The 26,262-nt window shown below is 44.1% G+C and overlaps 1 protein-coding gene across 3 annotated transcripts in view; it reads right to left on the reverse strand.

Moving 5' to 3' along the window:
• CACNA1E (calcium voltage-gated channel subunit alpha1 E) overlaps window positions 1-26,262 on the reverse strand; it is a 302,414-nt gene that overhangs the window by 77,839 nt on the left and 198,313 nt on the right. For all 3 annotated transcript variants that reach the window (XM_061185651.1, XM_061185650.1, XM_061185648.1), the window contains exons 8-13: window positions 9,374-9,489; window positions 4,924-4,977; window positions 4,182-4,271; window positions 3,024-3,233; window positions 2,131-2,243; window positions 74-186 (exon numbers count right to left, since the gene is read on the reverse strand). In XM_061185651.1, the coding sequence (XP_061041634.1) occupies window positions 74-186; window positions 2,131-2,243; window positions 3,024-3,233; window positions 4,182-4,271; window positions 4,924-4,977; window positions 9,374-9,489 (696 nt within the window). The remainder of the gene's footprint in view (window positions 1-73; window positions 187-2,130; window positions 2,244-3,023; window positions 3,234-4,181; window positions 4,272-4,923; window positions 4,978-9,373; window positions 9,490-26,262) is intronic.

Genomic DNA, 26,262 nt, shown 5'->3' on the forward strand with positions numbered 1-26,262 from the left:
TAAATATAATAAGGCAGAGAGAAGCGTCCACTCTCGAAGGTAGTTGGGAAGAGTCTAGATTCTGATCACTTACTTGGTTATTTTAAATATTCTTAGAAGCCGGAGAGCTCGCAAGACACTGATTCCAAAAGATGTACCAGGTCTGAAGATCGCCCAGACCACTTCAAAGATGCTGCCCACTGTGACCTAAAGAGCCAAACCCAGCCACGGTGAGAAGAGGAAAAGGAGGAGGAGGTGAATGAGGAGGAGGAGAGAGGAGCAATCTTGTATTCTGCAACCAACAGTTCTCACTGGGCCATTGTTTAATTCAAACTCTCCCCTCCCCCACCCAGCCCACCTGCAACAGGACCACCTATTTGTGAAGGCTGCCAAGGAAAAACAAGACTCTACCACCTCCCTCCCCACTCCGCTTGCTAAATTTCCTCCTTCCAACTATAGATTGCTTTACTGACTGCTGTTCTGTCCTTTGTGAAAACTGCAGTAGTCATTCACCACTTCTGCACACATTTGACAGCCATACTGTTCTTATAACACCTTGAACAGACAAAAGAGTGGTCCTCAAATGAGAAAACAAGTTTAAATTAATACAGGTTGCATTCCAATATAAAAACCTCTGAGAAGATCCATGTTCTCTCATTGTCCTAGAATTTAGTGCTAACAAGAATGTTTCAGTCACCTGTACATGAAATATCTTTCAGTCACTCAGGACCCCATACCCCAACGTGATGGTACTACTTGGAGGCATAGAATCTGACTGCTATAGAAATAGCAATGTCAAATTAACCATCCAATTTGTTTTACGTTTTAATTATATGTTTATTGAAAGTCTACTATATTCCACACACAGCACTAGGAGAAAGAACAAAAATTAATTCTCACAGCAATGCTGAAAAGTATGTACATAAGGGAACTAAGGTGAAAATGGTCTTTCACTAGTTATTATGCCTGAAAATTGCCTGTACCCAGAAGCATATGTTCCAAGTTAAAATGCAGATTGGCAAGGGCTCAGAGTCGTTAGCACCTAACTGGAGATTTGGCAGAAAAAGAAGTAGGTTTGGCAGAAAGAGAGGTGGTTCAGGAACCCAAAGTTTTGCAACCTACTTCTGCTGCTAACTGGCTGTGTGAACTTGCACACGAGGTCTCCTATTTATTCATGTGTAAACAGGCAGCCTAACTCCCAACACCTAACATCGTGGACGTCGGACCCCTGCAAGCAGTGGAGGACAAAAATGTATGTGAAAGCACCTTGAAGACTGTTAGTAACGCACACATTTATATATCAATATTATTTAGGAAAGTGGACACTGGGTGAAGTAGTCTATGTGGGGACTTGCTAATACACGAGCGTGTATGTGCATATGTGTATGAATGTTTAAGCGTATACCCAGATAATTTTCCCAATTTTAAACTGAACTCAAAAAAATAAATATATACGTTTCTCATTTTTGATTGAACCACCTTCTGGAATCAAGTCTTTTGTCCTTCTCCCCGAGGCTTCCCCCAAGATAATAAGTGGTTCAAAACTTTGGCTATGGGTAGCTTTGTAAAAATTTTTTTTTTTTTTTAAGATTTATTGATTGATTGATTGATTGATTGCTATGTTGGGTCTTCGTTTCTGTTCCAGGGTTTTCTCTAGTTGCGGCAAGCGGGGGCCACTCTTCATCACGGTGCATGGGCCTCTCACTATCGTGGCCTCTCTTGTTGCGGAGCACAGGCTCCAGATGCGCAGGCTCAGTAGTTGTGGCTCACGGGCCTAGTTGCTCCACAGCATGTGGGATCTTCCCAGACCAGGGCTCGAACCCGTGTCCCCTGCATTAGCAGGCAGATTCTCAACCACTGCGCCACCAGGGAAGCCCAGCTTTGTAAAATTTACTGAAGTGTTTACTCTATGGTACATGTGTTACCATTCAGTAAAAACATTAAAAATAAAAGAGCATTTAAAAAACCCAAACAAACCCTAGTACAGCAAGGATTCACTCACTCCTGACCTCCCTTTTGCTAATCCTATCTATTCCCCTTTTATAAATTCTGATTTCAGTGCTTCATGCCGAGCCCCGGAGCAAGCTGCTTATCTCAAACCATGGCACAGCAACACCTGGCAGAAGGATGGGCGGGCTCCAGAGCACTTACCCCAAAATCAAAGCAGTTGAACGAAGAGTGAAAATAAAGGCGAGGCCCCATGCCGTACATCTTCAGGGACATCTCCAGGAGGAAGAGTCCCAGAAACAAAAATTCTGCATAGTCTGAAAGCATTAAAGGCAGAAGCGTTGGTTCCATGGATGGCACGGGCTTCTGCCCTCCCCGGTCCAATCGCCCCACCTACAGAGGAACCCTCAACAGCAGCAGGACCTACACAAGCGGGACTTTCAGTGACCATGCCAGCTCAGTGCCAGGCAAAACCTAATGATGTCTGAAAACGCTCAGACCCCGAATGAGTCCCAGGCACACTCCACAGGTCAGCTTTGCTCTCTTGACAGGTGGCTTTGTCATTGCCCTTTAAATGGTAGATGGCTCTCAGGAGAGAGAGAAAGGGCTTAAGCATGGCTTTGATGAAAGAGCTGGATTCGCTCTCCACACTCCCGGCAGTGCCAGCCTCTGGGAGCCTCACTCGCACCCAGGGGCAGCCTTACCCAGAGCTGACCTATACGTTTCCTTTCTGGTCTATTGAAGGTATCAATTTCCCTAGGAACTTCTTCCCTAGGACTTTGGTGACCAAGACTCCCTACATCACTGAGCCTACTTAAGGCAGTAAGCTGGCCTTAGACTACCCAAGGGGTAACACCATCTTGTTGACTCATCAGCAAAGATTTGTTGCTCTGATTCAATAATGAATGACAGCTAGGAATGGTCATGTGATAACCCCGACCCCTTGAGGACAGCTCTGGCCTCGGTCACAATGTGGTGGAGAGGCAGAACTCTGGGTGGGCAGGACCACTGCCAGGCCCACGTGACACCTTGCTCTCTTGACATTCACACCCCAATCGAGCTGCTGCCGTGAAAGCCAGTAGTCACCATTCACTTACAGAGGAGGTGGGTGAGCCACTGGGGCTGGTTGTGATGGACGATGGCCACACAGGCGGTGTTGAGAGCCACAAGGCTCAGCACAATCCAGTAAAACACCTGGGATTTAACCATGTGGCGGATAGAGATACGCAGAAGCCGCTCCTTGTGCCGGAAATAGGAGGCCCCGTCCACCTTTGTGCTCTTGATGCTGGCTCGGGCGAGGGGTGTGCCTAAGTGGGGAGAAGTAAGGAGGAAGAATGAGGCTGCAAAAGAGATCACCCTCCATGGCAAGCAGGTATTCGCAGGGCAAGGTGGGCAGCTTTGATCCCAGGGCTAGGGTACTGCCACGTGTCATGAGCTAAGAGTTTCCACAGCACAGCAGGGAACCCTGCTTTTCCTCTGGGCACCCTCAGTCCTAGGAAACGGAAAGATTCCCCAGGCAGGACACCAGGCATCCAGCCGGTATCTTGAATCCTAACAGGATCGTGTTTATGTCTGTAACAGATTGGGCTTCTCTCTGGCTTTTCTTTTTAAATATGCTTCAGGCACTGGAATCATCCTGCCGCATTTGTGATTTTTCTGCCACTGGAAGCCTAAAGCAGCGATGAGCTCTGTACGCCTCTTCTGCTTTTGAGGATGAAGTCAGACCCTTCCCTTTTATCTGGGGAGGAAAACATCTGCCATCAGCCAGAATCCCTAAGGGAACCTGAGATTGAACACCAGTCATGTTAAAGGGTTGTCAGTAGGAATTTGTTTAAGTATCACATGGAAGCAGGCGATGGAAGTAGGTAGATGCTACTATGATTAAGCAAATGATTGCAGGTTCTCAAATGGGTGTCCTCAGGATCCTTTGAACAATTTCCCAAAGTGGGTTCTCATTATCACATCCAGAAGAGATAGGATATATATGCCGATGGGATACATCTGCCACACTTGAAGAATCTGGGTTGGATTCTTGGCCCTAAGCCCCATGTTTCACATAAACAGTATCCCCTGGTCCATCTTTTTCTGTAAGTCATTGTCAACTAGATTAGACTCCAACGCCTTTTCCTAATTACATCCCAACGTTCTGGATTCTTTGGCCTCCCTTCCTCCTGGTGGTGTTTCTCCAAAGACAGGATGTTCCCTTTCAGAGGAGGTTCAGACCAGTGAAAGGAGATCTGACGGCCTCCACTCACCCACAGAGGAGATGTCGACACAGCGCTCGTCGCTGGAGTCCCGCGTCATGGCCTCCGTCCGGCTCCTTTTGATGGTTGCCCTTCGGAGCACTACACCAGGAAAGGCGGAGGCCAGGGAGAGGACACAAGAACAACCGGATCAGTCTGGTCAGAACTGAGGACTGTGGGCAAGAGGCCCCTCTGACACAGGCGCCTGCCTTTAAATACCCGAGCCGGGGTTAGTGAAGTCACAGATGTCTACGGAAACATGGCTCCCATGCTCAGCAGCACCTCTGACACACGAGGCTCTTGAATCCCATGGGACAAGGCTCCCGAATCCTTGCTAGAGCTTATCTAAATGCGGTAGGTAACAGGCACTCCGTATCTATTTGTTCTGGTTCTTCATAAACAAATGTCACTTCCTGCCAATGAAAGTGGTCCCAAGATGATCCCCACAAATTGTCAAAGAAGATCCCTTTCTGTGCCATTGGTGGTATGATGGCTTTTTCATTGCCCGTATCAATCACACGCCCTGGAACAAAGCAACTCTTGGATTTCATTTTCATCACTTTAAAAAGCATTTAAATCCGTGACTCAATTCCCTTCGTTTTAAAGCATGAGGGATTTTATGACAGAGAGACTTGCGTTTCAAATCCCAGAGCACCCCTCTTTTATTTCTTTCTCTTCTTTTGATCAAGAGAGATTGCCTCTGCAGAAGAGGGGGCAAATGCGAAAGGAATGAGGCCTTGGAGCGCTTCCTTACCTTCTAAGGCTGACGTTCCAGCATTTTTATTTTCTTCAGCGAGCATGACTTCCTCTATATGGAAACAAATGGTTTAGTAAATTATCGGTAAATGCCAAATTATTTTGCAAAATGAAAATCCCTCAGGAACAGCTCTGGTTCCAGGGCAACAGAGAGAGAGCAAAGAGTTCAGAGCTGGTCGCAGGCATCAGCATCAGCAAGACGTCAAGGGTCATGAAGGGAACACCTGAACGTCAGAACAGAAAGGAAGGTCTTCAGTGAGGGGGTGTTGGGGGGTGATCGGTAAGATTCAGCTCTGTCTCTGATACACTGTTTAGGAGAATAGCCCTGAGAGCGAAAGCTGATCTTTTTAACTAAAATCCCCTCAATTGAGAAGAATGACAAATTTCCATTTCTGTTTTTTCTTTCATCCAGGTTCCTTAAACCTTTTCTAGCAGCAGGAGCTCCCTTAGTTTTGCTTGTCTCCAGCCCCTAGGTCATAACACCTACCCCTTCATTCTGAAGGTGAGACCATGTTTTGGGTTCTAGCCTACTTCTTTAAGGAACGGGGAGAGGAAGATGCTCACAGCCACCTCAAAGAGAGGAGCAGGGCTTATGGGCTTGCTTCCTCTCCCCGCCACCAATTTGTCCCTGTGATATAATAAAATATAAATATTTTGTTTCTGTCCACCTTCCTGGCACAGAGATTCCAAAACCCTTGGAATTTACTGTCTTTTGTACGCTAATGAGATGACTCACTGTGGGAGAGGCCTAGTTAGTGTAAGGATGGGGGCTGGTCCCCCCAAAAAACCAACCACATGATTAGAAGGTTGTAACTTTCAGTCTCATCCCCCTCCCACCTTGCAGGAGGGGAGAGGGTCTTGAGACTATTCAATCACCAGTGGTCAATGATTTAATCAATCATGTCTACATAAAACCTCCATAAAAACCCTACACGACAGGGCCCGGGTTACTTATGGGTTGGTGAGCACATCAGGGTACTGGGAGGGTTATGTGCCTGGAGAGGGCATGTAGGATCTGCACACCCCCCAAACCCCACCTTCATACCTTACCCTGTGTATCCCTTCCAGTTGGCTGTTACTGACTTGTATCCTTCATAATAAACTGGTGGTAGTTTTTCCTGAGTTCTGTAAGTCATTCTAACTAATTATCAAATCTGGAGCCCTCTGAAGTTTTAGTCAGCCAGGAAGAGGCGCAGGTCACCTGGGGACCCCACTGTGGCTGGTGTGTAAAGTAGAGGCAGGCTTGTGGGATTGAGCCTTTCACCTGTGGCGTCTGCACTAACTTCGCGTCAGAATTGAATTGAATTGTTGGACACCCCAACTGGTGTCAGAGAGTGGAAGACCTGGTTGGCATTGGGACGATGTATTTGGTTGTTGGCATTTGGAAAACAACCACTTAGTCCCCTGGATGCCCCTCTTGGCCTCCCCAGGAGCAGCCTGTACTCCACAGCGGTGTCATCATCGGCAGGATACTACTTTCTGCTAAGACTCATTAGCATGTGCCTCACTGACATCCCTCCAAACTTATCAACAAAACAGCCGTCCTGTCCCATGTCTGCTGGGATTCTGAGCCCAACTATTGGGAGTGGCGTGGATGAGTTCTGATCCCCGCCCCTGTCTCAGCCACAGGTGAGGGAGCTGGAGGCCCCAGCAATCATTCCCTAAGATCCCAGCTGCTGGGGAAAAGCTTGCAGCAGGGTCTATGAAGCAATGCTTTAATTTAAGCACTTCTAACAAGTAAAAGGACAGGCATAAGAGGGTAAAGTTATTACCATAATTCCATCTGCATATAAAACTGAGAGTATATAATGTATTTCCCAGGCAGGGGAACATTTTGAGGCTCGGAGGGTACCATGCAGGATGGCCATTATAAAGTCATAACATTTAGCTTTCTTTTTTAAGTACAGCCCTCTGGCAAAACTAAGTTAACAGGTTAAATGTTATTGGTGGGATGCTCCTTGATGAGGACAAAGAGGGTTTTAAAGTCATTAATAGCACTTGCTTTTGGAGGGCATCCTTTTAAAATTAGGTACTTGTTAAAATACCTCATAGCAACATGAATGACCTCAGCCAGAGAGTCTTTTTCGCTCTGTGCAGTGTCGGGGCTTTGGGATCAGCAGATCTGAGGACCCCCAAGGCAGACGGAGGGTGTATGGTGCTGCTGAGTACCTCTGGGAAGCGCTCCAGGGCTCTGGATGGGCTGGAACGGCCCTCCCATCCCCCCCATGCCTTTTGCCAAGTTTGCTTTCGAACTTGAGCATGTCTTTCCAGGCAAATGTAACCCATATGTCTCTGAATCACTCACGCTCCACTTGTAAAGGGAAGGGCCAGGAAGCACAATTTGACGTCGCAGTGCGTCTTTTTTTCTTAGAAGGAGAAGAGTGCTGGCTTTGCCAACTGGAAGAAAGTGGAGCCTTGGGATTCTGCATGTGATTGAAAAGCAGAGCCGCAAAGAGCAGCATCCCGGGCTGCCTGACCCTGAGCAGGGCCGTGGGAAGGGTAGGGAGGGTTGTCTTCCAGCTCTGCTGCCAGCCTGCTCGCTAGGGTGGTCTGTCAGATGGCTCCCCTGCCCAGGAAGCCAAGGGCAGTTGGGAACTTCAAGCTGCCGGCCTGGCCTGGAGGCAAATCTGCTGAGATACTGTTCCGGGAAGAGGGAGGGGAGATTCACATTCACCTCCACACAAGAGCCTCAGAGGAGAAAGGGCAAAATGGAAGTACAGTCACCACTCCCATGGCTCTTGCTTCCAGAAGCAGCAAAGGAATGCAGATAGTCCCAAATGAGAGGTGGCTTTTATCTGGCTTTGACATGGCATTTTCCATCACACATGCCCTCTCACCCCTGAAAGATAATCAAAAGTTGACTCCTGAACTGAGAGAGCTTTTGTGTGCTGGGATCTGAATAAGAGTCATAGCATCATTCCAAAGCTTAGAGAAGAATAAGGGTCAGGCACCTAAGTATCCAATCCTATTCCAAATTTTTCCTGAGAGACCTCTTTGTTCTCTGCTTTCTACCAGGAATAGAGCAAAGATGCTGACTATCATGTGTATTTTTTTTTTATTAAAAAAAATTTTACTCTTTTGCTCAGGAAGATATACAACACCAATGCAACGCAACCTTTAAAATAATAAGGAAATCAAATACATCCTTTTTACTGACAGATGGGGGGTGATCGATGCCCCTCATAAGCAGCAGAGCCACAGTCAAACTTGCCTCTGGGGGCTCTGTGGGTTAATGAAATCGGGATAAATCTGGACCTATCCTCAGGGCTGGGCAAGAATTTTTCCCGAGGCTGAGCCACAGAGTGAGGACCCGATGACAGTTCAGGGAGCAGGGAAAGCCAGTTCTCACCATCATCTATTAGCTGCCTCATTGCAGTAGCCTCACAATCAGTCTCCCTGCTTCTGGCCTTGTCTTCCTACTGTCTGTTCTCAGTGCAGCAACCAAGTCTCCTTCAAAATCTTAAACAGAGCATGTCCCTTCTCTGCTCAAGACCCTCCTGTGGTTCTTGCCTTACTCACAGGAAAGCCCCAAACTTTACAATGGCCCGTAAAGGTCATACACAATCCACTGCCTCGCTCCCACCACAGCTGCCCTCATCCTTACTCCTGACACCTTCCCCTGCTCACACCTCCTGCTATTCCTGGAGGGCTCCTGGCCCCTCCCACATTAGAGCCTGGGCACTGGGGTTTTCTTCCCTCAGAGCTCCCCGTGGCTCAAGCCCTCATCTCTTTAGAATCTCTCCTCACACAGGTCTACCCTGACCCTCTGTTTAAGACTGCAACCTACCCTAAACCCCTAACCCTACCTTGATCTGTTTTCACTGTACTTAGCACCTTATCAAAAGTTATTATTTTGTTCATCGTTGCCTTCCCCAGCTACAGGGTAATGAGCTCCACAAGAGTAGAGCTCTGGGGGAATTCTCTGGCAATCCAGTGGTTAGGACTCACTGCTTTGGGGGGGGGCCCGGGTTCAATCCCTGGTTGGGGAACTAAGATCCTGAAAGCCACGTGGCATGGTCAAAAAAAAAAAAAGAGTAGAGCTCTGGCTCATAGCTGTATCCTAAGTGCCTAGAACAGGACTTGGCACAAAGTAAGCTCTCAATAAATATTTGTGGAATGAACAGACTGTTATTATTAGTAGTAACGGTAGTAGTATAGAATGTCATCAGCCCAAACTCAGTTCTAGCATTGGGTTATGTTACCTTTTACTCAGTTCACCTTGCTAAAATGCCTGCCTCGTGAAAGGTGTTTGGCTGAAGACAGGGACAGACTCCAGAGGGAGAAAAAGGGACCAGCAGGGAATCCAAAAAGCCAACAAGTCATCTCGAGCTTCTCTCTGCTTTGCTCTAGGCTGCCCCTTTGAATGGAAGTATTGGGAATGGGAACTGGGGCAGGTCCCTGATGTCTGGGCAGCCCATCACCAACCTCCTCCGGCCCCCAGGCCTTACCTGCTTTGTCTATCCAGGCGCGATACCCATTCAGCTCACGCTCGACCTGCTGCTGGCGCCGCAGTTTCATGAAAGCTCTCCGGTTCTCCACTCTCTCTCTCTCTTTGGCAAATTCCCTGTGGACAAGGCAGATAAGATTCACTAGGTTTGGGCAGTGCCATGACTAAAAGAAAGGGTGAGACAAGCAGGAGAGAGAGAGTGTTTGAACAGGCACCGTGTATACCCCATTTCCTTTGTCCCAGGCTGCAACGGGGATCTCCTTAAAATGTTGCACAGAAATGCACTTCGTTCAGCCTCCTGCAGGAAGCCTTCGCAGATCAGTTTCATTCCAGTCAGCACTAATGCTCTCTGCTTGCTCTATTTTGAAAGGTATTGACTTAGTAATGTGACCAGCTAGGTTCCAGAATGCTATGTTATGTCTCTCCGGCTACAACGGAAGCCCTTCACCCTCTGAGGGGCCCAGCTACCCTTTCTGCTCTTAATAACAACAGTGACTAATGTACATTGACTGATGATTACGTGCCAGCCTATATGAAGTTTTTCATACCCATTAACTCATTTAATCCTCACAATCACCCTATGAAGTAAGCAGTATTAAAATTCCTATTTAACAGGTGGGGAAACCAAGGTTTAGGGGAGGGAAGTAACTTGCTGGGATCTGAACTCTACCCATTATGCTGTGCTTCCTCTGGTGGCCTGTACCCTGTGGCGCTCAGTACGGGCTGCCAGGGAAGACCACGACACTGAGGCCTAGAAGGGCTGAAATGCTGTTTGAAGATGGCTGGTCGAGATTAAACAAGAAAGGTAAGGACACAGGAAGGGCACGTGGCTCCAGTAGAAAGACGGTAGGAAGATGCGGTGGTGTGGAGGGGAAAATGAGACAGACGGAAAAAGCCAGCATGAGGGTCAGAGATAAGACAGAGCCCACTAACAGGCACAGGGGACCAGAGCCACTCTATGGCACAAGAGGATTAAAAAAAACAAAACAAAAATGAAAGCTCCATGGGAAAAAGAAGACAGAAGAGGAATGAGGGTTCCCTGGCAGAGAGGAAGATGATCAGATTCAACGAGTGAGCAAATGGGGATCAAGAAATATTCATTTGCTAACAGGCCCCTCCAGATACCACCTCTGCACCAATGCCCATCTCATCACCAAACACCCTTCCAGCCAGAACACCCCTTGCTAGCGTAGTGCCTCCCAGCCACGGCTCACGCACTCTCCTACTGCCCTGGAAGCTGCTCCACTTATTCAAGGTGTTCCCCGTCAATAAAGAGCAGAAGCCTGAAGATAAGAGAGTCTAGCACCCACTGTGGGTCCTGCCACCTACTCCCTCATGTCCAGGGAGGAGAAAATGAGCCAGGGGCTGAGGGCCGTGCCCCAGCCCCGGTGCAGGGAAAGGAGAGGTGCCAGTCTACCGTGAGGCAGAGGGATACCGGTTTGGGTCTCATACGGCCCCTCCTTCCAAGACAGAGATGGATTCCTCGGGCACAGACACCTTACAATGGTCACAATCAGGCTAAGGGCATGGGGACAAGGCACACGGGCAGGAGAAATTCTCCTGGGCTTGGTTTCAAGCTCAGTGGGTTCTCCTAAGGCTGCTGTGGGGGAAGGAAGAGTTGAGCAGGGCCAGCGAGAGTCAGGGTAACAGAACCTAAGCCCTGGGACACCTCCTTTTTTCACCTGCCCTTCTGGATTTCAGCTATTAGAAAGTAACAAAGAGCTAGCTTGGTTCATGGCGTCACCATCTACCAAAGTTCTTACCTTTGGTTCTTTGTCTTCTTTCTAACCTTCCTGCCTGATCAATGCCATTGGTCTGTTGGTTCTATCTTCAGAATGGCACTTGGATCCACCCTCCCTCTTCATCCTTACTGCCTCTTGGTCCAGAACCTCACCCTTTCCTGCCTGGACAACTGCAATAGCACCTACTTGGTCTCTCAACCACCTGTCTCTCTTCCCTTCATTTCATCTATTTCACAGTTATTCGAGTTATCTTTCTAAAACATGCACTGGATTTTACCACTTCCAAACTGAAAATAATAACCACAGTGAGTGACATTTATGGAGCACTTTCTAATTTCCAAGCACCTTCATCCATTTTGTGCATTTAATCTTTACAACCAAAATGAGAAGAAGGTAGAACATGTATTTTCAGCCTCGATTTAAAAGTTAAACAACTTGTTCAGGTTCAGGTAAGAGATGGAGCCAGGTTTGGAACCCAGGCCTGTCTGCTCTAAGAGCCCAGGCTCCCCACATATCGGCCGGCCCAGTGGCATATTTATATGCTGCTTTCTTTATCTTTTCATATATATGTGTCTTCATTTTCCAACTACGCTCTAGGGAAATCCAAGAGGGTTTTGCAGGAGGCAATGTTTTGAGCAAGACATTGAACAAGGAGAATTTAAGCAAGCTATGAGCAGGGGAACACAATAATCTTTTAGCATCTGCATTATTACCAACATCTCCATTTTCCAGCTCAGAAAACTGAATCTTGGTGGTGGGATGAATTGGGAGCTTGGGATTGACATATATACACTAATATGTATAAAACAGATAACTAATAAGAACCTGCTATATAAAAAATAAATAAAATAAAATTCAAAAATTCAAAAAAAAAAACAAACCCAAAAACTGAATCTAAGGGGAGTTAAGTGGCCGGCCACTAAGAGGAACTACGACCCTCAGATCTTCTAAATTCCCTCTTCTCTCTACTCTATCCTCCCCTCCTCCACAGTCTCCTCCACCAGCTGCTAAACACCTAACAGACCCTTCAAAGGTCTTCACGGCTGGATCTGAACCTTTCATTCAAACCTCACATCCCATCAATCCGATCTATCTCTTGTCTACTTGCAGTCCACCACGGCCATGCTCGAAACACAGCACACTTCCCACAGTTCCTGAAAAAGCAGTGAGGGATCTCAAGGTTTAATTCACACTGTCCAGAATCCCCTCTTACCTGCCTGAGTCTGTTAGAATCCTTCTTTAAGGCCAGGTTGAAATGTCACCTCTAATGTTTAGCTTTCCCCTCCTCCTCTCCCTTGCCCCCAGTCTTCTGGCCTCCCTTCTACCTTCCCTCTATCTCGTCACAGCTCATGTTACAGCCAGACCTCTATTATGGTGAGTTGTACATGTGACTGTCTCTCTCCCTCTATGTGACCTTTTTGAAAACATTTTGTCTTACTCAACTTTGCATCCTCCAGGACTAGATTAGGTCTGACGTAAAGTACTTATTCAATAGATTTTTTTATTAAAGATACCCAGGCTGACTTGAGGAGCATACTGATAGCTCTGACCTGATTCCCAAAGGCTTAATTGAAGGGGCGCAGCATCTCTGCACTGACCCAAATGGAGCCAGGTGAACTAGCGGAATTCAGCAGTTGCCAGGTAACTCCTGGACACTGCCACCACTATTTTTCTTTGTTTGGCTCCACTAACATCTCTGTAGCATTCGTTTATGAAGTATGCAGTGTGGCACCTCTATCTTATCCCCAGGATGACCGCGTGGATCGATTTCCGGTGGGATAGTCCAAGACACCGCAGCCTAACCTCCCTGTATATTTGGAAGTTTCCTGGCTCCAGTCTCACCAGCTGGCTTCCCTGCTCTCCTCTGCCACTGCAGGCCCCCATTTCCTCCCACCCTCCCACCTGGCATCTTACAGGCCCAGAGCCCAACAAATCTGGCTTGGTCTTTTTAAGAAGCTTCTTGGCTAAAAGAAATAAAGAAAAGAGTATGCACCAACGGGGCTACTTCCTAAGCAGCTCCCGCATGTCAGTGGGGGGAAGAAGGGCTGTGTTTGGGGTTCTTCTGTACTATGTTTATCATTTGGCCTTCTGTGTTTTTTTTTCATCTTTGCTCTTATTTATTTATTTATATTTACAAAAATTGGATCATAGCATACTGTCTATAGCACGTGGCCTTCTGTGTTTTGTTTTGCTTTGTTTTGTTTTTCAGTTGGGAGCCTAGGGCAGAAAGTCTGGCACCAGTGTCTTTCATGACACTTCTAAACCCCCTCCCTTGCCATCAGAGTGTTTGTGCCCATGGCTTCTCTCTGACTAATCTGAAGGTTCCATGAGGCCAAGTAGAGGCTGAATCATATCACATTCTATCAAGGACCAATGAAGTTTAATCCACAGCCTAGTATTATAGTAGATTCCATAGGTTATAAATAAAATATTAAGCTTTTTAAGCCACATTTGTAAAATTTTTATTTTCTAAATCACTTTCATGTAAATTATTTCATTTAGATTTGCAAAAACCCTGGGAGATTCAGAAAGGTTACTTCCCCCAAATGACCAAATTATCAGGAAGCAGAGCCAGAATTCAAATGAATGCCTTTTCATTCCAGATTAAGTGCTGTTTCTACGAGGCCTGAGCTGTCTTCCATGTTATGTAGCGGTCAACATTTAAAATCCACAAGAGGGATTTATTTTTCAGCCAAAGGTTGAGGAAAGTAAGGACATAAAAACAGAGTTTTGTGTTTTTTCTAAAAGGACTATCTTTTTTAATTGAGAGAGCAGCATAAAAATCCATTGCTCTGTGTTGGGTTAATAAGGACCTAGTATCAAATTTGTAGCATTAGTCAAGCTAGTGATGTGCTGCTTGATTTTGTGTCTATATCACAGTCACCATTTATTTATACACATATTGCATTCTGGAGAACACAGGGACAAACAGGATTCAGCTCTATTACCTGCCCAAAATAAGTGATTATTCTTACCTTAGATTCAACATGTCTGCCAGTCTCGTGAGTATATATGCAGCCAGACGGAAGAAAGGGAAATGTGTCCCTCCCACTGGTCCCTCTCTTCCCTGAGGACCTGAGTACTCTCTCCTCTTCACAGAGGATTATCCTGGGGTTATTCAGATGATGATGCTTTTGCAAAGATAAAACATATGGCCGGGGGTTTCCCTGGTGGCGCAGTGGTTGAGAGTCTGCCTGCCAATGCAGGGGACATGGGTTCGAGCCCTGGTCTGGGAAGATCCCACATGCCGCGGAGCAACTGGGCCCGTGAGCCACAACTACTGAGCCTGCGCGTCTGGAGCCTGTGCTCCGCAACAGGAGAGGCTGCGATAGTGAAAGGCCCGCACACCGCGATGAAGAGTGGCCCCCGCTTGCCACACCTAAAGAAAGCCCTCACACAGAAACGAAGACCCAACACAGCCATAAATAAATAAATAAATAAATAAATAAATAAATAAATAAACCCAAAATTTAAAAAAAAAAAAAAAGAGAAACTCTTAAAACAAACCAAAAAAAAAACATATGGCCGTTCCCTTAGCCATCTAGATGACCACTGCCAAACTCCTTAATGAAAGGTGCCTCAAGGAGTGGCCCCATGGATATCTCAATTTATCCAGTCTCCTTGGATCAAGCAACAGGAAGTTCAAAAGGAGAAAAATCTGGCTTACATTAGAAGAGTGCTCATGTCCCCTAAGAGCACTTGGCATTAGCCTGTGGCTCAAGGTAAGAGGATGGGTAGTCAGCTCCTTTTCATTTGCTCCATCCAGTGTTTCCACACCCCTAGATGTAACAGAACTCAAGCTGAGATGCATCTAGACACTCAGGAAAACAAAAATAAATCCCCATGTGATGTGGCATAAATACCATCAAGTCAATCCGCAGAGCTAGGTACCCAGGTAACCTTTGCTGCTAATAAACTGGGCAGTAAACCTCTCTGTCTCAGTTTCCTCTTCAGCCAGTGTTGCCATTAGAAAGACACGAAACCCCCCTGCTCATAACCAGAGGAGGAATAAATCTGTTTTAGTCTGGAAGTCCTCAGTGGATTCTTGTAAGAGATTGTAAAATGATAAAAATTCAATGAAATGGCAACCTATGGAATGAAAAGGCAGCCTATGGAAAGGAAAAAAATATTTGCAAATCATATATCTGATAAGGGGTTAATATCCAAAATATATAAAGAACTCACACAACTCAATAGCAAAAAAAAAAAAAAAAAAAAATACCATTATAAAATAGGCAGAGGAACTAAATAGACATTTTTCCAAAGAAGACATACAAATGACCAACAGGTACATGAAAAGGTGCTCAACATCACTAATCATCAGGGAAATGCAAATCAAAACCACAGTGAGATATCACTTCACATGTATTAGAAAAGCTGTCAAAAAGACAAGAGATAACTGTCAGAATGTGGAGAAAAGGGAACCCTTTTGCACTGTTGGTGTGAATATAAATTGGTGCAGCCACTATGGAAAACAGTATGAAGGTTCCTCACAAAATTAAAAATAGAATTATGATATGGTCTAGCAATCCCGCTTCTGGGTATATATTCAAAGGAATTGAAATTACTCTCTCAAAGACATTATATACCCCCAGGTTCACTGCAGCATTATTTACAATAGCCAAGACATGGAAACAACCTAAGTACCCATCAAGAGATGAACGGATAAAAAAATGTGGGGTGTGTGTATACGTGTGTGTATATATATATATATATATATATATATATATATATATATATACACACACACACACACACACACACAATGGAATATTATTTGGCCATAATAAAGATGGAAATCCTGTCATTTGGGACAATATGGATTAACCTTGAAGGCATTATGCTAAGTAAAATATGTCAGACAGAGAAAGCCAAGTACTGTATGGTCTCCCTTATTTGTGGAATTTTAGAAAAACTGAACTCATAGAAACAACATTTTGGTGGTTGCCAGGGGTGGGGTTAGGGGGTGGGGGAAATGGGTGAAGGTGGTCAATAGGTACATACTTCCAGTTATAAGTAAGTTCTGGAGATGTAACGCATAGCATAGTGACAGTAGTTAACAATATTGTGCTGTGTATTTTGAAGTTGCTGAGAGAGAAGATCTTCAAAGTTCTCATCACAAGAAAAAAAATGTAACTACGTGAGGTGAGGGATGTTAACCTACTGTGGTGATCATTTCACAATACATACAAATATTGAACTAACACAACTTAAACTAATACAATGTTATCTGTCAATTATATCTCAATAAAACTGTGGGGAAAATCCATTGCATTTCATTCAAATATTTCTTACCCAATTCTGTTATCCATAATTTTTGGCTGTCTTTTTTTTTTTCCTGGCAGGAGAACCGGCAGTTCCCCTCAAAACACAGCTGTCACATAGATGGAAGGATGATGACGTGGAGATGAGCACAGCTGAGACTCTATTCTGGTTGTCTCGTGTGTATGCAAGGTTTGGGTTTTTAAACCTCAGTTACCGGAACGAAGAAGGAGGCTGATCTCCCCATACTGCACGGCTACGTACAATTTTCTTCTTACGTCTGAGTTAGTGAATTTACATTTGTGACTGCTTTTGTTTTTTAGCAGTTTACATGAGAGGCATAACTTGTACAAATCAACTATTCATACATAGCCAGTTCCATATTATTCACAATTAGATAAAGTGGAAGAATGATGTAGATAATCTCAGACAAGGTACAACATCCATGTGTGTTTATCATGTTTGACTGGGGGGCGGGTGGTGGGGAGGAGGCAGAGTGGTCTTTCAAGTCATATTTAGGTTAATATTAAAATTAATTTATATTTTATGAACTTCTGAACCTATAAAGGAGCCATAGATAATTCACAAAGCGGCTCATCTGTATATTGATAAATTAAGGTGATTGATTGGTTTTGGTCCAGAGGGTGATGGGAGGGGCTTTGACCACTCACGTTGCTAGAATTTATTATGAGATGACTAACTGTTGGGGATTAGGAGTGAGGTTCACTGAAGCCTTGCTCCAATTGGAAATTCCTGCCCATGTTATGTTACCTCAGGATCACAGGGCACCTGAACAGGTATCTCTATATTTACCTAGTGGCGAAGATGTTCCGGTAGGTCTGCTGTGACAAGAAACACTCTGTCAGAGGATTACATGGCTCTCAGTTTTGGCTTCTAGCTCCAGACCCCTCTTCCTGGTTCAGTCACATAGGGAGCTTTGTTTACGGATGCAGAGGCCCTCGCTGTTGTCATGGCAACCAAAAGGAAGACAAAGCCCGCCATACGCACTTGTACGCTTCATCACACACACACTGGCACAAATGCACACATGCTCACACTGGCACGCAGAAGCATATGTGGACAGACTGCCAAGCTCACAAATGGCCACGTGGTCATATTTCTATTAATCTTCAAAGCCCATATTTCCAAAGTGTTTCACTGCCCCAGTGGAACCTTGCCAGTCTTCCTGTAACATGTTTGCTTTAGGAAAGAGGAATTTGGGTTAGACATCAAAAAAAAAAAAACCCTTTGACCCTAACTGTTCTAAAACTAACAAAGAAATTGGGGGAGGTCAGATAGGCAATTGTGTGTTGGCAGTGTTTTCATTTCGATTTCATTGGAGAATGGCAAGGGTGTGGTGGGGTGGAAGGGGATTGTAAAACAGTCTTTCAGTGTACTTAGGAGCCTGGGGAACATTTTCTCCCATTTTTCAGAGGAGCAAACACAGCTCAGAGAAGGTAAATACCTTACTGAAGGTCACACAGTTCAGCTGTATTACAGTTATTTACACCTTATCCCTTGATTTGTTCCAGAAAGGATTTAAGGAGACTTAGGTTGTCAATAAATAAAGGCCAAAACAGCACCCCGTCCTCTAAATGCCATCCAGTGTTGACTCTAATAAGCAGAATGGATGGGGATAGAGGAGGGTGAGGGATGCATTAACTCAGGCACTGCATCATACTGTGTCGCTTCTCGTTAGAGATCAGGGGCTCCAATGAGCAGAAGTCCTTCCCTAAAGCAGTGAAGGTAAATAAATGGCCTTACACAGAGTACTATAGCCCACCCTCACTCCTCCACGCTATACCCACAGCAATGAAAGAAAGGCCATGAGTCTCACAGGCCAGAATATCAGGTGGGAAGGACCTCACAGACCACTTCCCCAAGTGTCGCCTTTTACATGCAGGGAAACTAAGGCACAGAGAGGTCAGAGGGCTTGCTGGCCCAAGGCTGACAGGGTGCTCGGAGGCTGACCTGACCCATCACTTCGATCTCCAGGTTCCAAAGCCAGTGCCATTCCACATCTTTGTGATATTTCAGTCATGAGAACTCAAAGAGGCAGATTCTTTTAGGACCTTGGGAAATTTGCTCAGTCTTTTTTTTTTTTCCTTGTTCTTCTTGACATTGAGATCGTTTATTTATTTGTTTGAGCAGATGCAGGGGAAGGCCTGGCAACTAACATAAAGGACATAATGAAGGAGCTATGTTTCCTGTTTTGCTTTTTAACCTTGAAGTTGGTATAATCCAGACTGTTACAACATAATGATTAAAAGTTCTGAAATGTGACTGAACTGGGTTTAAATCACGGCTCCGTCAGGGACCTGGGGCAAGTTCTTAACCTCTCTGAGTCTCAGTTTCCTCGTTTGTAAAGTAGGAATAAACACTGTACCTCTCTCAAAGCATTGTGAGGATTAAATTAAATAATAGATGGAAAGTGCAAAGTATAGTATCCAGCATAGAATAGGTATTCCAAGTGCCTATTTTAAGTACTGCTGACATTCCTAAGAATGTATCATAATACACACAAACTACTATCAAGGTCCTTATCTATCTATCTATCTATCTATCTATCTATCTATCTATCTATCTATCTATCTATCTATCTATCTACTTATTCTGCTTCCAAAATATAATTTACTGAGTTCCTACTACATGGTTGGCATTGCTTTAGCATATGGGGATACAGCAGCAAACATAAAAGTAATAATCCTTGGCCTCATGGAGCTTACATTCCAGTAGAGGAGACAGACAATAATAACAAAGATAAGTACACATATAAAGTATGTTATATACTGATAAGTGCTGAGGGAAAAACAAAGCATGAAGAGGAATAGTAAGTATGGGGATAGGGTCTGGGGTTGGGGGTAGAGTGGCTGGGAAAGGCCTCGCTGAGAAGACCTGAGAAATGACAGGAGAAGTGTGAGAGAGTGAGCCATGCAGATTTCTGAGGAAGAGCATTCCAGAAGAGGCAACAGCCAGGGCAAAGCTGTGGGGCAGGAACATCCTGGAGGAGCTTCCGAAGAATTGAAAGGAGTCAGTGTGGCCGCGCTGGACGGAATAAATAGAGAATGAAGGAGATGAAGTCAGAGTGCGTAACAGGCCACATGGAGGTGGGAGGCTAGACCAGGTAGACCATGGATAAGAACCTGACTTTCACTTGGTGTGATCTGGAAACCATGGCGGGGTGGGGGGGGGGGGGGTTGCAGCAGAGAACTCATGTGACCTGATTAAAGTTTTCAAAGAATGTCTCTGATTGCCCTGTTGAGAACAGACTGACGAGGGCTAAAGGTGGAAGCAAGGAGACCTCCCAGGTTATTTCCAGATCATGACTGCCTTGGCCAGAGTGGGAGGAGTGGGGAAACTGAGAGATAGCGGGATTCTGGGTATACTGTGAGGTAGAGCTAGGAAGACTTGCTGACACATTGAATGTGGAATATAGGAGAAACATGAGTCAAAGATGACCCTCAAGGTTTTTTAGCTTGAGCAACTAGAAGGATGGAGTTCAAATAACTGAGATGGAGAAGAGCAGTTTCTGGGGGGCAGACCAGGAGTTCAGCTGTGTATCAAGTCAGCTGGATATCCTGACACATTTATATGAAAGATCATTGGGCCCAATAGCACCAGTTCTCTGTTATCCACACGAGATCAGCCAGCTGCTTCAAAAATCATCTGCTGTGACTGAAACAGCCATCCTAGACTCCTTCCACACCCTGCTTTCTCTTCCCCTGCCTGCAGGTGTTAGAAAGATGTTAACTGATTTTCCAGCAAGATATAATCAAGAAATTGTTTTAGCTATTGCTGCAAATACAATTCAAAACAAAACCCCACAAACATTCTTGAATGCTGCACTATTTCACTCCAACTAGCTTTATCATTTCCTTCTATCATCAGAGATGACCATGGAATAGCAGGTACTAAGAACACAGTGAAAAGTTTTGAGTTCTCACAAGCTTGTCCTTACAACTTTTCAGGAAGGAAACTAAGGGACCCTCACACTTTTACCCCCATTTTTCCGATTGGAAAAATAAAGCCCTGAAGGATCAACTGACTCTTTTTTCTTTAATGAAAAACAGTTTAACGTATATACTGTGCCTCAGTTTCATCTAAAGAAATAGTAAGAAAATGTAAAAATTCTTTCCAAAGTCTACTTTTCAAAATATACAAGCATGTCAAAATAACCATCTTTACTGCATGTCTAATATAATCAATGACCACTACCTTTCTCTGTAAAAATGAAACCCCCTAGATTAAAAATTGTTGTAATAATAGAAACACGTTTTTAACACATATTTAATGTGTTCTATGCCACAGGCATTGTTCTAACTGCTTTACTTCTATTATTTCATTCATCTTCACGACACTTTTAGGTATATACTATTCCTATCTTCGTTTCCAGATGTGAACATAGAAATATTGCCAGAATTTATGTTGAAGAATGTGTTCATTCTTCTTTAAAACTTGGGATACAGGCTAAATCAGTTCAACGTGACTCTTGGAGAGGCACAGGGTTACAAGGCAGAATTCTGATCTCCCTACTCTGTTGAATTCCCCCCAGGCTGTACCCTCTCACTTTAGCACATAGACACCATGGAGGCAGAAACTCAGGGGCATGCATGTCGCTTTCTCCCTCTCTGTGCATATAACAGTGTGTGTTTCAGTCACAATATTTCAGTGAGTTCAAAGCCCTGCGGTGCAGGAAGAATAAGCCGCAAGGGGAAGTAAGAGCGTTTCATATTCCTCCTTCTCCCCCATTTCCACCCCCCTACAGCACTCTAATTACAGTATGAAAGAGGCATCTTGACAGAGAACAAATGGCTGTGTTCTTTTCAGAGACACTTCCTGCATTTCTCTGAGAAGCTGCCGCAATCAGTACCCTCCCCGAAAGGTTCTGAGGCACGTGAGGAGTGGGTGCGGCTGGGTTCAAGGGAGTGGCTGAGAGTTTATTACCAAGTTCAGCCATTATACACTGAACACTGTGTGGGCACTTTGAATTTCCCAGAATCCTTTGTTGCACCTCCCCAGAGCATTTAAACATCAAAGATGCCTCTCAGGAAGGTCAAATCTTCTTGGTTCAGCATCAAAGGATTCTTCTCTGTTAAAATAAGCCCTTTCTTCTGCTTTGGGATGGACAAGCAGAACCAAAGAGAAGGCCCAGAGCTGACAGAACAGCAATGGTGAAGGGTGGGGAGAGGAGCAGACATCTGAAGGAAAAGTTGGAGACTTGCTGTAGGCTAACCCACCAAACGTGAGCTCGCCACACAGAGAGGCTGACCAGGCCTCCCCACTCACTGCCTTGTTAGATGTTCCATGAGGGGATAGACAGGAGTTTTCATTCACACATCCATCCATTCACATCCTCAGGGTATATCAGAAAGCTCCTCAAACTTAGTTCCATTTCTCAGATGGAAAATCAAGGCTTAGAACAGCAGCTATACTTGCCCGAGTCTCACAGTCTATACTAAAAACAACTGAACCTCAACCATTTCTGTTCATTGTAATTGTCCACTTGTTGGTGACCCTATTATGTTATAAACTCTCTGAGGGCAGGGACTGTGTCGAACTGTTCTCATTCAGTGTTACACCCACGGTGCCAGCACAGATGGGCTGCTCAACAGACGTTTACTAAGTGAACGAAGGGCACCACACAGTAGGGGCAACCACCGGACACAGAGCAGGTTCGGATTTTGGAACAAGAGGCAAGACTGGGTCCAGTGGAGTGAGTGGGGCCTGTGCCGTGTCTCAGTCCCGGGTCCTGGATGTGCAGGGTCAACAAGGGGTGGGGGGCACGTGTGGGTGTGTGACTCCAGCTTACTCTTTCAGGAGAAAGAAACTTCTTCTCTTAGGCTTCTCTGCTTTGCTTCTTCTCCATCTCCTTCCTTCTCCTTGACACATGGGAATGCCTCAGCATCCAGGCCTAGGTCTTCTCCTCTAGCCATTCTCCCTCCAGATGACCCTGTACAGGCCCATGGAATCAACCTCATCTCTATATCATCAAATATACAGCTCCAGCCCCAACTCACCAATGAGCTCCAAACACGTTTATGCAACTGTCTACTTGTGATCGGCAACTGGGATGGCAAACAGGCAACCCAAACTTAACATGGCCAAAATCAAATTTTTGATTTCTCCCCCAAATCCCTCCTCCTCTAGACTGTCCCGCCTCAGTAAAGAATATCAGCCAAGCTAGGAGTCACTTTCAATTCTTCCCTTCCTCTCACTGCAACCCCAATCCAATCCAATTCCTAGCCATCCAACTGCCTCTCTCCAACTCCACTGCTGTCCCCTGAGTCCAAGCTACTCTGCTTTCTTGCCTGGATGCTTCTTACCTTTGGTAGCCTGAAGTAACCTCTCTAACTCACTTTTCGTTTCTACCCTTGCCCCAATCCCCCTATTTCCCTCATAGAAGAAAAATAAGGAGTGACTTTTAAAATAAGTCATGTTACCCTCCTGCTTAAGACTCTCCCCTGGCATCCCACAGTTGTCTACGAGACCCTACATGAGTCTGACTCTTGTCTGTCTCCTTGACTTCAGGGAACCTTCCCTGATCACAGAACCAAAATTAGTAATCCCACTACCTGTCATATTCTATTACAACTACCCGTTTGATTTTATTAATAACATTTGTTGCTAAAAGATTACCTTGTTCAACTATTTGGTTTTTTTGTCTTCCCATAAGAATGTCTTATGGGGAAAAAGGGGGTCTCTTCTGCCATGTTCACCATTATATCCTCAGTGCTCAGAACAGTGCCTGGTACTTAGAAGGAACTCAACAGATACTTGTTGAATGAATGAATAAAGGTAACAGAACATGCAGAATTATACATTCTTTTCTCTGGAGGTACGTTACCATTATGAGTCATGACCATTGCATATCCTATCTACTTGTAGTGTGATCAATTCCTCAACCTCCAACAATTAATTCTCAACCAAATCTAAAACTAAAATCTGCACCTTTTCTTAGAACATGAACTTTCAAAACCACTCCAAAGCTGTAAAGCATCAATCATGGCAGGAAATTCTTTAGTGTATTCTACTTAAATATTTTCTACTGCATTTGAGACCTTATCCTTCTGCAGTCTCACTTAAGTTGATGGTTATCATCTTTTATTCAGCAATCTTTCTCAAGTTGAGGATATTTAATGAATCACCATCTTCTTTAGCTTGTCTTACAGTTAAGCAGGGTTCTTTGTGAAAATGTAATTAATTATTACCGCATTGAAAATTTCAGTGTCTCTTAGAGACAAATGCTACAAAAGCAGGTGATGTACAAGTAAAGATGTTCTCCTGAAAGGCTGGCATGTGGTGGACGTTACTGTTTAGGACTATGTAGGCTATGCACTTTCCAACGAGGACTCTGTAATGATACATACACAACCAAAGAAACAAGATGTTCTGAGAGATAATTAAACATGCACTATAGTTTAAAAGAACTGTATTTAGACTCAGTACACCTAGCTTGAATGATAGTCCATGGGAAAGTCATTCAAGCTCTCTGAGGCTTGATTTCCTAATAAATGGCACTGATAAAAAACAACCTCACTGAGCTGTTGTGTCAATGGGCTCAAAAGAGCAAAGGTACCCATCATGGTGTGGAGCATGGTACATCTTAAATATACACAAGCTGAATTTGAATCTGAAGCCCCAAAGTAGCTAATTCACTTAAAGTATAAAGCACTGTGAGTGGATGACTCTTGCTGTTGATATTTTATCACCTTGGGATGTTAACTCAAAACAGGTATTTGGGTCCAGGATAATATAAATCAACACCAGAAAGGAAGGAATACCAGTGAAGTTCAGAGAGGAGAAAAGTACGTCTTTTGACAAAGTCTATGTTACCAAACATTAGTAAACTACTTGGCTACTTCTCAATTCTAACTGCTCACCTCATAGATTTCTGGATAACTCTGCCACCTTCAGAAGAAACCACTCCTGCATAGGACTTTTTGATGAGAATTTCCTTTAGAGAAGACGTTCCAGAGTTTGGAACAATCAGGGTCATGTGTGCAAATGAATGCATTAGTCGGCGGGGGGAGCTGTCAGCTTGGATCATAACCCCTCACCCTAGCATAGACTTCTAAGAACTTCCAAGCCCTTCCCTTACCAAAGTTTATCCTAATATATATATAGCCATCATAGATCTGCTCCTCACAGAGCAGTGGTACTCAAAGTGTGGTCTATGGACCAATGCCCATCTGCACACTGTTACTAGTTCATGATAAAATAAATTCAGAAATTAAAAGTGCTTAGTAACTTCTATAACAATTTGATAGATATTTTATGTCAGTCGAATGTAAGAATAAAATTGAGGGCTTATATTTATGTCTCTGTGTATTTTCATTTATTATGGTAATCCATTTTTGTTACAATTGCATTTCACAAAAGTATCAATACACACTAGACTGGGAATGTTAAAAAGTGATTTTTCACTACAGATAGTTGGAGAAGCACTGTCTGGAGGAAAAGCAATTTTTTTTGCGGCTAGAAGATGTGGTATTGAGATCATAATACTAATCACCATTTATTTTGTGTTTATGACATAACAGAAACTCTGCTAAATGTTTTATAAGCACTGTATCATTTAATTTTCATAAAAACACAAAATACACGCTATCATCTCACTTTTAAAAAGAGTCCAAAGGATATTTAAAAACCTGTCTGAAGTCATAAAATGAAGCAGTGATGGCACCAATATTCTTTTGACCACAAATAGCTCTAGAGAGGCAGATGAGAAGCCAGGAGGCTAGTGCCACTTGATGCCCTTATGATTATATTGGTAGCATTTAGTCACATCTTTTCAGTATATCTTTCTCTTCTTTCTTTTTTTGCACCCTCCTCCTCTGCTTTTTGTTTTTCTTCTTTTTTCTTCTTTTCTTGTCTGTTTTCCCTTCTGTCTCTCATCCCTGAGGATGGACTCAGCCAAAAGGATAGAGCCTGAGGTCACAAAAGCCCCTGAACTCCACTAGAGGATGTCCTTGCCCTACCCTGCTCTGTGTGGTTGAGCGGTTGAAGCCATAAGGAGGCATGAAATTCACATTCTCATCCTGTGCAGAAAGTATTATCAAATGGTAGTTAAGAAAAACGAATTCTCATTAAAAGCACCAATATTCAATAGCAAAAATCATAGCCACATCCTTTGGTAAGTTAAACTTGCTCTGCTAATAAACACTAATCATTTTTTCACATATCTTGCATCCAAATATTACAATGAATTCTAAGTTTAAGTTAAAATATTACTTATTTTCAAATCTTCATTCTTACCAGAAAATACACCTTATTTGAAAACACTATCTGTGAATACATGTGGCTACACAGTCATGAAAAGGTACATGCACACAATGGGTCTATACATAACACGTGTATAGCCAGAGCCCCACTTATAGGAAGGCTCACACCTCAAAACATATACCATGCCGACATTATTTCCAGAGGTTAACCTACTGCTTTGCAGTCATGCGTCCTACCTGGGGAAGCAGTAAGTACAGGCTTTATGTCTGAAGGGGTAACTAGATAGGTTTTGACTAAACAATTTTGCTTAAGTGTGAAGTAAGGTAGTCACTATCATGCTAGAAATTTATTTCCACCTCATGCTGCTCAGGAAACTGTTGTATCTCACGGGTAATCTGAAAAGTAAAAAAACTGACTTCTACTTCTGGCAGACTCATGCACTAATGTTCTGAAATACCTTTTACACAAAATATCCAGATGCTGGATAAATTACAACACGCATGTTAATTAATACATTCCTAAGCTTACAGGAAAGTAATAGAAATCTCTAAGGTTAAAAAGATAAAAACGATACATATTATGCAAGTATTGTCCCCAGTCTCATCTTTTGTCAGATGTGTTCCTAGATGTTTGATTTTTTTTACTTTAAAATTCTTCATTCATC

This window comes from Eubalaena glacialis, chromosome 3, assembly GCF_028564815.1.
Source record: "Eubalaena glacialis isolate mEubGla1 chromosome 3, mEubGla1.1.hap2.+ XY, whole genome shotgun sequence".
Lineage (NCBI taxonomy): Eukaryota > Metazoa > Chordata > Mammalia > Artiodactyla > Balaenidae > Eubalaena > Eubalaena glacialis.